Source organism: Sus scrofa, chromosome 6 (genome assembly GCF_054392235.1).
Source record: "Sus scrofa isolate SSC_HxYL_T2T_F1_AM1 chromosome 6, Sscrofa_HxYL_maternal_Yorkshire_Landrace_v2.0, whole genome shotgun sequence".
NCBI classification, from domain to species: Eukaryota; Metazoa; Chordata; class Mammalia; order Artiodactyla; family Suidae; genus Sus; species Sus scrofa.
Window position 1 is genome coordinate 82,691,218 of NC_139388.1, and position 13,862 is coordinate 82,705,079.

At 46.2% G+C, this 13,862-nt stretch overlaps 1 protein-coding gene across 5 annotated transcripts in view; it reads left to right on the top strand.

Annotated features, from left to right (window-relative positions):
* The first annotated feature begins 3,786 nt into the window (after positions 1-3,786).
* Positions 3,787-13,862, top strand: part of OTUD3 (OTU deubiquitinase 3) — a 31,945-nt gene continuing 21,869 nt past the window's right edge. For 3 of the 5 annotated variants that reach the window (XR_014807177.1, XM_021095471.2, XM_021095472.2), the window contains exons 1-2: positions 3,787-4,148; positions 12,797-12,945. Coding sequence is in view for 4 of the 5 variants with exons in the window: in XM_021095471.2 (XP_020951130.1) it covers positions 3,928-4,148; positions 12,797-12,945 (370 nt within the window). In the remaining variant the exon portion in view is untranslated. The remainder of the gene's footprint in view (positions 4,149-12,796; positions 12,946-13,862) is intronic. The other 2 variants (XM_084963130.1, XM_084963131.1) reach the window with 1 other exon arrangement.

The following is a 13,862-nucleotide window of genomic DNA, read 5'->3' on the forward strand; positions in this document are numbered from 1 at the left end:
AGCCGCTGGCCTATGCCAGAGCCACAGCAATGCCAGATCTGAGCCACATCTGCAACCTACACCACAGCTCATGGCAACGCCAGATCCTTAACCCACTGAGCGAGGCCAGGGATTGAACCCGAAACCTCATGGTTCCTAGTCAGATTCGTTTCTGCTGAGCCACGACGGGAACTCCAAGCCAATTAATATAAAGGACTTGAGGATCCATGGATTTTGGTCCTGGAACCAGTCTTCTATGGATACCGAGAAGTGACTGTCTACAGGTACACCTGCAGAAAACATACAGTCTTCTGTTTTGTTTTATGTTGCTGTTGTTCTGTTTTATGTAAATAAAGGCTACTTGGAATGGATCACTTTGCCAGGTGCTTTGCCATTCCACCAGGCACCCTGGAGAGCTATCCACGTGACTTCATCTAGACCTACCTCATTTCTCCCTCATCATTTTTTTTTTTTTTCTCTTTTGGCCGCCCTGCAGTGTATGGAGTTCCCAAGCCAGGGATCAGATTGGAGCTGCAGTTGTGATCTATGGCACAGCTGCAGCAATGCTGGATTCTTTAACCCACTCTGTTAGGCCAGGGATTGAACCTGCATCCTGCTGCTGCAGAGATGCCGCCAATCCCATTACAGCACAACAGGAACCCCATTCTTTTAAATGGTTTTGCAGTATTTAATAAATGAAGTAGTCATTACTGAAGAGGTCATTTTCCTATTGATGAATATTTATGCTATTTCTAATTATTTGCTTTTACACAGCACTCTACCTTAAATATCCTTGGACAGACCTTCTAGTGCATGTGCGTAAGGTTTGTTTAAGAATAGTTAAAGAAATGTGGTATTTCTGGACATTAAAATATTTCTCGAAGAGTTCCCATCGTAGTTCATCGGAAATGAACCTGACTAGCATCTGTGAAGTTCTCTGGCCTCACTCAGTGGGTTAAGGTTCTGGCATTGCTGTGAGCGTGGTGCAGCTTGTGGATGCAGCTCGGATCCCACGTCGCTGTGGCTGTGGCGTAGGGCGGCAGCTATAGCTCCCATTTGATTCCAGTCTGGGAACCTCCATATGCCATGGGTGCAGGCTTTAAAAAAAAAAAAAAAAAAAAAGGTTTCTCGAGACTGCCCAATTTGCCCTGCCAGAGACCACAGTAGTTTACCTCCCAACATCAGTGTGCTGAGGTTTCTGATTTCCTCATCCTGTTGGTGACGTGGTCTCAGAACTCAGCATCTGTGCACTGTGGCTGAACTGAATCTTGGAGACAAGAGTTCTGGGTGAAGGAGAAAAGGAAAGCTTTATTGCTTTGTCAGGCAAAGGAGGACACAGCAGGCCAATGCCTCCCAAAACTGTGTGTTCCATTTGCTCACTAGGGATGATTTAGTGAGGAGGTTTATAGCAAAGGTGAGACAGAATACTAACTCAGGTAGGTAGTGTAGGAGAATGGGTTTGGATACATTCTCTTGATATGGATATTGATTAACCTCTGTGGCTTAAGGGCTCCAGGGAGTAACACCTCCACAGGCCTTGTTTTATTATAGGAAATGTGCACTCCCCACAGGCTTTGTTTACTGTAGGAAATTCGAATCTCTAGCCCACTCCTCAACTGATAGAAAAGGAATGAGAGGAATGGTGACTTAATCTAAGGAAAGAGAAGGACAAAGAAACCATAAAACTTATGGAACATTTCCAACTCTAAAAGCCCTATTGGACAAGGACTAATATAGGTAATTGAACAAAGCCAATGGGAGAAAACCGCATCTTTCTGGACCCCACTTTGGTACCCTCGCCACATTTAAGGAATAAAAACCCCCATAGGACAATAAAGAAGGGGGCTCTCCTCCCCCCTCCCAGCTGTCTTGGGAGCTATTTGCTTTCCTTTAGTAAAGACTTTGCTTGCTTGCTGCCTGTGTGTTCTCGGAGTTCATTCTTTGACTACCGTGAACGAGAACCCGGATTCTGGTATCATCTTTCTGGTATCAGTGGTTCAAGGGTGGGGATTGCTGGTAAGGATCAGGTCGTGTTCGGGGCCTGTATTCCTTTTTTTTTTTTTTTTTTTTTTTTTTTTTTTTTTTTTTTTTTTTTTTTTTTTTTAGGGCTGCACCTGTGGCATATGAAATTTCCTGGCCTACACCACAGCCACAGCATCACTGGATCTAAGGAGTATTTCCAACCCATGCCACGCTTACACTGGAGCCTTAACCCACTGAGTGAGGCCAGGGATCAAACCCGAATCCTCATGGATACTGGTCAGGTTCTTAACCAGCTGAGCCACAATGGGAACTCCTTCTGTGATTTCTTTAAAATACTGGTTCTTAACCAGCTGAACCACAATGGGAACTCCTCCTGTGATTTCTTTAATCTGGCCTTGGGGGGGGGGGTGTCTCCTGATGAGTTTCTGTGATTCTCAAAGTTATCAAACAGTGACCTCCTTTCCGGAGTGAAGGATGCTTCATCAAGCAGTTAACGGCTTCCATTAGTTGGGGCTTTTTTTTTTTTTTTTTTTTTTCTTTTGTCTTTTTAGGGCCACACACATGGCATATGGAAGTTCCCAGTCTAGGGGTCCAATCTGAGCTACAGCTGCTCCTAAGCCACAGCCACAGCAACACAGAACACCAGTGGTGTCTGCGACCTACACCACAGCTCATGGCAACACTGAATCCTTAACCCAGTGAGCGAGGCCAGGGATCAAACCTGGGTCCTCATGGATACTAGTCAGGTTCATTAACTGCTGAGCCACGATGGGAACTCCCAGTTGTTTTTAGTTCAGTGGGATAACTCAAAGATATTGTTATGTATATTCCCTGAAGAGGAACCAGGATCCTGCCCCAAGGCTGCACTATTGTTTCTTTTTTCTTTCTTTTTCTCTCTCTCTTTTTTTTTTTTTTTTTTTTTTTGCTTTTTAGGGCCGCACCCGCGACATATGGAGGTGCCCAGGTTAGGGGTCTAATCAGAGCTACAGCTGCTGGCCTGCGCCAGAGCCACAGCAATGCAGGATCCGAGCCGTGCCTACCACCTACACCACAGCTCATGGCAACACGGATCCCCAACCCACTGAGCAAGGCCAGTGATTGAACCCACAACCTCATGGTTCCTAGCCTGGTGTTATAGTGAGCTGTGGTGTAGGTCACAGACTCGGCTCGGATCCCACATTGCTGTGGCTGTGGTGTAAGCTGGCAGCTACAGCTCCGTTTCAATCCCTAGCCTGGGAGCTTCCACATTCCTCCAGTGCAGCCCTAAAAAGACCAAAAAAAAAAAAAAAGAAAAGAAAGAGGGACCAGGACAAAGGAGAAGAGGGTATTATGCAGGAGAGAGGGGATTACTGACGGAGTTAGCTTCCAGGGTAGGTGGATGTCGTTTAGGGTCACCCATCAACCCTGGTTTGCTTGGGGCTGTCTCTGCTCTAAAACTGAAAGTCCTGCGTCCCTGGAAGACTCTTAATCCGGGCAAACCTAGATTGGTCACTTCAGAGTGGAATCAAAATTACAGAGGAGACAGTGTTCTGGACAAGGGCTACCTCTCCCTGCGTTATGAGCGAAGGTAGAGAGGTAGAGAGGGACAGGATTAAATAAAGTCCACGGGCTTTAAAGCAGTGATCGATCTCCTTGACCTTTTCCTGTTGCGCTCTCTTTTGGGTCCAACTGGCTCCTCACTTGGAGTACCACCCACCGCTAGGGGGAGGAGCGGAGCAAACAAAGACGGGTGCCCCTCTAGCTCTCTCAGGAGTGCTCTCTATGGCTCCTGTTCTCCTAGCCGGGGCGGGGGTGGGGGGCGTTCTGTCACGTGACCAGGTACCCAGAGCCGGCGCAGGCGCGGTCGCCGCGTCCCCGTCGCCGGGCTCTGTCGCCCGCGCCGCTTCGGGTTTTAGGCACTTGAGGCGGCTGCCTGACGGTCCTGCGGCTTTTCCTCTTACCGCTGCGGGCCGCAGGGCCAAGGCCATGTCCCGGAAGCAGGCGGCGAAGAGCCGGCCGGGCAGCGGCAGCCGGAAAGCCGAGGCCGAGCGCAAGCGGGACGAGCGCGCGGCGCGCCGGGCCCTAGCCAAGGAGCGGCGGAACCGGCCGGAGTCCGGCGGCGGCGGCGGCTGCGAAGAGGAGTTCGTTAGCTTCGCCAACCAACTGCAGGCCCTGGGGCTGAAGCTGCGGGAGGTGCCGGGGGACGGGTGAGGCGGGCCCGGGAGCGCGTAGGGGCGGTGGGGCGCTGCGCTTGGCGACTGTCGCGGGTTCTCGCCTGCCCATTCATCGGGCGGCCCAGAACGCCAGCCCCTTCCCAGTGCTGGGGGGTCCAGCAGCGAGCGAGGCGGCCAGGCTCCTCCCCTTGAGATGCTCGAGTAATCCCCAATTGCCTTGATAGTGGCAAAGGCCCCAAGCAAACAGTAAAGGGGTCCGGAGAGCCCCGTTAGATCGATGTCCAGGAAGGCTCCCCTGAAAGGTGACATTTAAGCTGAGATCTGAAGGAATGAGATGGAGCCAGTCAGTCGAAGAGCTGTCATAATGACGATCTTTTAGAAAGCGGTGCAAGCCCCGGTTGGTATAACGCTTGGCCTCCTTTGAGTTCTTATTACTGTTGGGTATTGCCCTCCTTTTACACTTGGGAAATGAGGTCTGTGAGGGCCTCTTGTTTACTGAGCTGAAAGCAGCTTCTCTAATTCTTACCTTCGTGGGCTTCAGTTTTTCCTCTGTAGGCAACCACACTTCCCCAAGCTTGCTTGGGCTTTGGAATCCAGTTTATTTAGAGAATATGGGATGAATAAATGGGATGGGAGGAAGGGAATGAGGGAAGGGAAGGAAAAATGGCCTCAGAAAAGGGCATGTGGACCCAGGAGCATGGAGGGCAAAAGGAAAAGTGTAGGGGAGATAAATTAGCATCCCAGTGTAGGGATAGATAAAAGGAGTCTGGTTGCCAGAGTTTGTCACTCTGGAAGAGACAGAATTAACAGCCCAGCTGTCATTTGGGGGCTCAAATAGGGCAGAGGGAAGAATAAAATGAAGCTGAAGACCATGCAGAATTGCCTTAGCTGTTAGGCATGGACGTGGGGGAAGAAAGTATTTCTGGATTTCACCTTATATTGCAAGTATTTTCTGGCTTTCACCTTATGCTAATCAAAACTGTTTATAACTGTTTATAATTGTTACTGGCTGTAGGTTACCTTTTCCACTTTTCCTACGTATGCACAGTGCTTCAGGCAGGTTGGATTTAGAGCTTGATTGCAGTTTATTCACCACCACCTGGCACAGTGTCTGATACTCAGAAGGCATTCATAGCATTTTTTTTTTTTTTAAATGGCTGCACCCACAGCATATGGAAGTTCCTGGGCCAGGGCTGAATCTGAGCTGCAGCTGTAGATCCCTTCACTCACTGAGCTGGGCCAGGGATGGGACCCATGCCTCCGCAGCGACTTGAGCCACTAAGTCGTATTCTTTACCCAGTGCACCACAGCGGGAACTCCAGAAGGTATTCAGTGCATTTTTGTTGAATGAATGAATGACAGAAATATCATAAAGGAAGGCCAGCTAGACCCTCAGCAGGGTCCCTCAAAGGAGTGTTTTCTTTTTTTTTTTTCTTTTTTTGTCTTTTTTTGCCATTTCTTGGGCCACTCCCGCGGCATATGGAGGTTCCCACGCTAATCGGAGCTGTAGCCACCGGCCTACGCTGGAGCCACAGCAACGCAGGATCCCAGCCATGTCTGCGACCTATACCACAGCTCACGGCAACGCCGGATTGTCAACCCACTGAGCAAGGGCAGGGACCGAACCCACAACCTCATGGTTCCTAGTCGGATTCGTTAACCACTGCGCCACGACGGGAACTCCAGGAGTGTTTTCTTAGTGGGGTTGCTACAGTTAAGAGCTTGCTTTACTGGGTCTTTTATCCTAGTACGGTGATTTTGTCAGATACAATTTATTAAATATTCAAGGCTTTCCTTAATCCTAAGCAAACTCACAAGCCCAAGACCTTGCTATATAAACTAAAATACCAGTTGAATACTTCACAGTGGGGTTGAAGTGAGGTCTGGTGGGGTGGGATTGAATTGCTTGTATCTGCTGTACCTGGTGTGGTAGTCCCACTGTCAGGATGTCCAGGAAACTGAAGTACCCTCCAGAAGGTTGCTTGTGAGCAGGAATTGCAGCAGAAGGAGTTTTCCTAATGCTGTGGGAAATTTAAATTAAAAAAAATTATTATTATTTTTTTTTAGGGCCACACCTGCAGCATATGGAGGTTCCCAGGCTAGGGGTCGAATCAGAGGTGTAGCCGCCGGCCTATGCCATGGCAACACAGATCTGAGCTGAGTCTGTGATCTGCACACAGCTCACAGCAACGCTGGATCCTTAATCCATTGAGCGAGGCCAGGGATCGAACCTGCGTCCTCATGGATACTAGTCTTCTGCTGAGACATGATGGAAACTCCAAGAGCATACTTCTTTAGTGCAGCAAACATTGGCTGAGCTCAGTGCTGGGAGTACATCCTAGTAAGAGAAAAGCATAACAGCAGGTCTCGAACATTTTGGTCTTAGGACCCCTTTACAGTCTTAAAAATTACTGAGGACTCCAAAGAGCTTTTGTTTATGTGGGTTATAGTTGTCACTCTACTATACTAGAAAGTAGAACAGAAATTAAAACACAATACGCAAACACATTCTGTTACCTTCAGAGTGATCGCGTCATGTATCATATATCAGTTGTCTCTGGAAACCTCCACTGTACACTTGTGAGAGAATGAGAGGGAAAAAGATAAGTAGCATCTTTGTTTTGGACTCATGGATACCTTGAAAGGGTCTCAGAGACCCTGGCCCTTCCCAAACTGGGCACACTTTGAGAATGGATGATATAAATAATTAACATACAGGTTGATATACTCTTCCCAGTGCCTGGTAAAGCGGTACTGTTGACAAGGAAGTGGCTAACACTTCTGACGGGGTCGGGGAAACCTCATTCATTCAGCAAATGTTCATGAACACCTGCCCTGTGCCTCTCAAAGGAGGTCATACTCAGACTGGGTTATGAAGGTCAATAAAAATATAGCAAGAGAACATTCCAGGTTGAGGAGTAATAAAGGTAAAGGCACAGGAGCACATTATGTTTGTGAGACCTGCAAGTTAGGATGACAGGAGTACAGAGTTCAAGGGTAGAATCAGTGGCCGTGAGACGGCAGGGGTCAGAGGCGCAATGCACATGTCTCACTGCCGAGTCCCTGTTCTTTGGGCCAGTGTTGGATAAGGTGATGATAATCCCTCTTTTGTGGGCTCCACGAAGCTAACCCCATTCTGTTCGCAAACTCTGCCCATGGGTGCCGTGAAATGGTGCCCTCTTTAGTGGTGTGGCATTTTTGGATGTGGTGATGACAGGCATTATCACTGCAGTGGATGCTATTTCCTGTGTATGTTCCACGTTAGTAGGTACCCACACATTCTCTTATTGCTTAATATTTATTGAGCACTCTTGGTGAAATAGAAAGTTATGGTCATTAAAAGTCTCTACTCTTCCCATCTTTCCGTTCTGGTCTGATTGCAGTACTGAGTAGCTTGAGATAACATCGCACTATCTAGGCATATTCGTTGTTGGGCACTTCTGGAACCTTGGGACTAAATTAGCTGATATTCTCTAATGTAGCCTTTACGTGAGTGGACTCAGTATAGCGTAGCTTAATCAGGGAGTTTCTTATGGGGTTTGTAATGCATCATGAGCCACCTTCATATTTGTTGTGTTGTCTTGAGGGTTGACTCAGATAAATTGGATTCAGTTTCAGAACAGGAGCTGTTTTAACCTTGATGTTGTCCTTAAAAACATGATTGGCTGTAGTGTGAAAAGAATCACTAATCGATGAGGCAGTATAATATTAACATCTCTGACTCTATCCAGTTGTATCTCACTAGATGTAGCTTCAAATTACAGTATTAATCAATAGTGTTCTGATATTAAAGCACTGAAAAATCACTAATTTTAGCCATTTATCTCTGTTTCAAGCAAGTTGTTTTTAAATTTTTACCCCCCCCCTTTTTTTTTAAATCATTGCAGGATCTTAGTGATGGAAGGGCATTTACACATCATCTTGTCTAATTATCCATTAGTACCTGCATCACTTGTACAGTAGCCTTATTGTTTGTGTCCAGCCCAGTTGTTTTTTTTTCTTTTTACAGCTGCGCCTGAAGCATATGGAGGTTCCCAGGCTAGGGGTCGAATTGGAGCTACAGCTGCTGGCCTACACCACTGCCCCAGCAATGCCAGATCCGAGCCGTGTCTGCAACCTACACCACAGTTCACAGCAACACCGGATCCTTAACCCACTGAGTGAGGCCAGGGATTGAACCCGAAACCTCTTGGTTCCTTTTCGGATTTGTTTCTGCTGCGCCACAATGGGAACTCCTAACACAGTTGTTTTCAGCTTGGTGGCACAATAGAATCATTGGGGGGACTTTGGGAAAAATAGAGTGCCTGGGCTGTCCCCAGGATCAGCCACACCAGAGTCTTAGGCAGTGGGGCTTCCTTAGTCATAATTTTTACAACTGTCCACATGTGATTCTCATGTGCAGCTGTAGTTGATTTGGAGTCTGGATTTTAGACCAGTGATTCTCAAAGTTCCGTGTACAGCAGAATCACCCGGAGGGCTAATTAAACACCTGGAGGGACTAGATTGCTGGGTCCCAACCCCGGAGTGTCTGACTCAGTAGGCCTGGGGTGGGGCCTCAGAATATTTTGATTTTGAGCAAGTTCTCAGGTGATGTGGTGTTAGTCAGGGATCAAGACCCGCACTGTCCAGTCCAAATAAAATGGGAACCACATATGTAATTTAAAATTTTTCCAGTAGCTACATTAAAAAGGTAAAAATTTGAGGAAGATACTTCACGTTTAAAATACTGTTTCAAAATCCAGTGTTTTACACTTACAGCACACATCAATTTGGATGAACACATTTCCAGTGCTGAGTAATCACCTGTGGCTGGTGGTGACCGTGTTGTATAGCACCTGTGTAGACAATTCCTGTGGCTTCCTGGTAGAAATTTATAAAACCTTTAGTCTGTTCATTGTCTCTATAGAGCTAAAATAAAGTTTCCTTTTATTTGCTGAAATCTATGTCTCTGTAGTTTCCACGTTTTAGTTTGATTGTGCAAGGATGACATCCCTTTCACCATGACAATTGTCGTGTCCACCTGAGCCTTCTTTAGGCTAAAAGTCACTACTCGTTGACGTTCTTCAGATTATTTCGTTTAAAGCCACATCACCTCGGGAGTTCCCTTCATGGCTCAGTGGTTAACGAACTTGTCTAGGATCCATGAGGATGCAGGTTCAATCCCTGGCCCTGCTTACTGGGTTAAGGACCCAGTGTTGCTGTCAGCCATGGTGTAGGTTGCAGATGTGGCTCAGATCCTGCGTTGCTTGGCTGTGGCATAGGCCAGCAGCTGTAGCTCTGACTGGACCTCTAGCCTGGGAACTTCCATATGCTGCAGGCGTGGCCCTAAAAAGCTAAAAAATAAAAAAATAAATTAAAGCCACATCGTCTCATCAGACCATGTCTTGAAGTGTAGTAACCAGTATTATATCCAGTACTCTAGCTGTGGTCTGACCTCAAAGAACAGGATCTACCCCCTCTGCCACTTCTCTGCATGTTTACTATTACTGCAGCCTAAGAGCCCATTCATTTTAAAAAAGTCTGTGTTGCAGTATCATCTCATCCTAAATTATTGAGTACCCTTACGTGCTACTTGGGTAAGTGGTTATTTTTTTTTTTTTTAATTCAAATAAGGCTTTACTCACATCCCTATAGTGCACTGGTTCTTTTTTTTTTTTTTTTTTTTTTTTGTCTTTTTAGGGCCACACCCAGGGCACGTGGAGGTTCTCAGGCTAGCGGTCCAATGAGAGCTGAAGCTGCCGGCCTACGCCAGAGCCACAGCAACACAGGATCTGAGCCAAATCTGCGATCTACACCACAGCTTATGGCAATGCCAAATCCCCAACCCACTGAACAAGGCCGGAGATCAAACGTGCATGCTCATGGATGCTAGTCGGGTGTGTTAACCACTGAGCATGACGGGAACTCCAGTGCACGGGTTCTGAAGTGGGGATGATTTTCCCCCAGGGGAGCACCTGGCAATGGCTGGAGATATTTTTGGCTGTCACAACAGATGGAGAGAGTGGTGGTAGTGGTGCTACAGGCATCTAGCCGGTAGAGGCCAAGGATGGTCGTGAATATCTTCCAGTGCACAGGACAAAGAATTGTCCCGGAACCTTAGCACTGTGGGGACTGAGAAGCCCAGCTGTAGCTAGTGAGTGAGGGTGTGGACTCAGGAAACAGCTGGCATCTCCTAGAGGCCCTTTGGGCCCTGGCTGCATTGTTCTCATGAGGATCATGAGTGCGCTTGCTGCGCTAAGGGGACCCAGGTGGCTATAGTGTTTGTTCACATTTCCTGTGCCACTGTGTGGTAACTCTGTCAGGAAAGGACGTGATTTGTCTCTCTTGATTTTTCATTTTGACTGCTTATTTTTAGTGCTCAAGGAAAGTTTGGTAAATATAGAAAAGCATATTAAAATAAGTTTAACAGTTACTCCTAATTCCATTACCTAAGGATAACTACATTAACAGTCTGGTGCCTGGGTTTGAATCCTGGGTGCACCACCTACTGATTTTGTGACCTTGGGTAGGCTACCTGAGGCGGATGGTAACAATGCCCATCTCATAAAGTTGTAGGGACTAAACCCATTCGATGCATGTATAAAGCATGGGGACTAGTCCCTAGGGCTTTGTAAGAGCTGGTGTGTGTGTGTGTGTCCCTGTGTCCCGCCCCAGGCCGTACCCGCAGCATATGGAGGTTCCCAGGCTAGGGATCGAATTGGAGCTGTAGCCGCTGGCCTACGCTATAGCCACAGCAATGCCAGATCCAAGCCATGTCTGCAGCCTACACCACTTCTCATGGCAATGCCGGATCCTTCACCCACTGAGCGAGGCCAGGGACCGAACCTGCATCCTCATGGATGCTAGTCAGGTTTGTTTCTGTGAGCCATGACAGGAACTCCTGTAAGAGCTGTTGAAGTGATGGTTTCAGTGCTTTTTCTTTGCATATATCTGTGTGCGTTTCTGTGTCTGTGTATGTGGTGTGCAGATCGATGTGACGGAGCTCAGGCAGAAGACTTAGTTTTACACTTAGTTTTTTGGCCTGAGTGGAGAACATTTGCCCCTGTTTCTGTAGAATGCCATTTTGACATATCAAATGTAAAATAACTAGATATGTCATTTGGGGCTAAATCATACTTCCTCCTTTTTTTTTTTTTTTTTTTTTTTTTTTTTTTTTTTCTTTTTAGGGCTGTACCTGTGACATATGGAATTTCCTAAGCTAGGGGTCTGATTGGAGCCACAGCTCACGGCAATGCCAGACCCGTAACCCACTGAGTGAGGCCATGGATTGAATCCTCATCCTCCTGGATACTAGTCAGATTCTTAACCTGCTGAGCCACATTGGGAACTCCTAGTCATACCACCTCTTAAATTGGATTCAAGGATAGACTAGCGGTGGCAGATGTTAAAGGTATAAGAAAAGTTTGGGAGAAAAGCTTAAAATTGAGGACATTTTATCCATTAGCTTACTTTTTTTCCTGTGCTTGTAAAAATGACGGCCCTTGTTAGATTTTAATAACAGACACCTCATTCTAGTGTCTAGAACTATTATGCCCCAGTCCCTTCTAGAATCTTGCCCCAGATTGATACAAAGTTTCTTGGATTTTGGTTTATAGAATCTGTCATCTTAAATTCTCTCCCCTGCCCTGTAAAACAAAACTAAATTTGTACATTTGAAAGAATTCTTGCCTCTCTATAACTTTCTTTTTAAAAACTCACTTTTCTGAGTTGGAAAACAAAAAGCCTCTGTTACCTACACATTTAGGTCTGAAGTCTTCCCCACAGTGATGAGTTTATATTTTAAAATTGGAATATCACAGATTTTCGTTTGAAAGAGTAAACAGTTGGGTGCGAAACTAGGCTACTGTTTGGCTTCAGAATGGTTATTTCCTTAGTTTTGAGGATACCAGATTGTGTTTGTCTTGTTTCAGTCTCTGTGTATCTGGGCTCTGTCTTTTTAATATAGTTAGGAATCTCAGAAGCTTCTAAGGGGTTTGAAAGGAAAGATAACTCTTAAATTTTATTACCAGCATTTTAATTTTAGAAACAAAAAGAAAGCTTGGAGAATTTTCATTTGGCAGGATTAGCAACAGCATTGTGGCTCCTTGGGTGAGAGGTGAGGAACTAAGGAGGGAGCGCATAGAACACCTGCCTGTTGTCCAGATGCTTCCCTTCCCATGGCTTCCTCCACTGTGTTCTTAGGACTCAAACAGGATTTTTCTCTCAAGGAGCTTGACAAATTGCTTTCTTTTTGGTACTCTTTGTTAGGTGAATGGTTAGTTAGCTGGGCAGCTGCAGTGAAATGTTTAGAAAAGAGGCAGTAAATATGATTTATCAATTTAGAAGGGGATTTGGGAGTCAGAGCCTTTAGGTGTGCAATGGCTTATAGCGTCTGGACCCTGTCTTCAGGTGGTTAGTGTGTTACCAACTCTGCTTTGAAGCACCTGAGGCCGGCTGGCAAGTTGAGTATGTCTCTCGAGTCAGCCAGCTGGTAAGTGGGGAGTGGCATCCTTGTTTGTTTTCTCTCAAGAAAGTACTGTGATTGGACATATGCCCTAGTGCTCTCCTCCAGTGTCTGAATTGAGGCTTTGTCCCTTCTCTGTGTGAAAGATTAACGTGGATGGCCTAGCTTGAAGCATCATTGTTTTAGATGAGCTAAGTTCCCTTTTAAAAGGTCTTGACCATGGTTTTTGTTTTCATAGCAATTGCCTGTTCAGAGCTCTTGGTGATCAGCTGGAGGGACACTCCCGGAATCATCTCAGGCACCGACAAGAGACAGTGGACTACATGATAAAGCAGCGGGAAGATTTTGAACCCTTTGTTGAAGATGACATTCCTTTTGAGAAACATGGTAGGTTCACCGTGAGACACTGGATCCTCCAGATGTAATGCCTTGGGTAATTAAATCTGTCAGCAGTCCCCACCCAGCCAGCCAGGGGTTTGAGCACATACATTATGGCTTTCATTTATTTAACAAATATTTATTTGCCTGCTCTGTAATAGGCAGCATGCTAGGCAGTTGGGAATCGGTAAATCTAGCTGTATATGCCCTTAATAAAAATGATGATGTTAATTAACCTGGCCTGAAAAGCCATTTGTGATGTCTTATTCAGGGTGGGGGTGGGAGGGGAAGCAGGTTTATAAAATAGTGTGTATAGATTGATCCTCTTTTTAAAAGGTATACATACAGGCACACACTAGGAAAAGTCTGGGAAGACGCTAACATTTTATGGCTCTCCTTTCTTCTTCCATTCTTTCTTTCTTTCTCTTTCTCTCTCTCTCTTTCTTTCTTTCTGCTTTTTAGGGTGGCACTCACGGCATATGGAGGTTTCCAGGCTAGGGGTTGAATTGGAGCTGTAGCCACCGGCCTGCACCACAACCACAGCTACAGCAACGCCAGATCCGAGCCGCATCTATGACCTACACCCCAGCTCACGGCAACCCCGGATCCTTAACACACTGAGCAAGGCCAGGGATCGAACCTTCGTCCTCATAGATGCTAGTCAGATTTGTTTCCACTGAGCCATGACGGGAGCTCTGAATAATTTATTCTACCTAGTCATTGAGTTCCCTTGGTCCTCTTCTGGATCACTTTTTGTCTAACAGACACCAGATAGCCAGGTAGTCATCAGTTTACAAATTAAGTGTGGGCATGTGGGGCGAGTCTTGTAGTTTAGTGCTATATAAAATGAGTAGTGTCATTGATCCAATTAAAATATTTTAGGTCAAGTGAGTTTTTAGTTTGTGACTTGAAATTGTACTTGCACA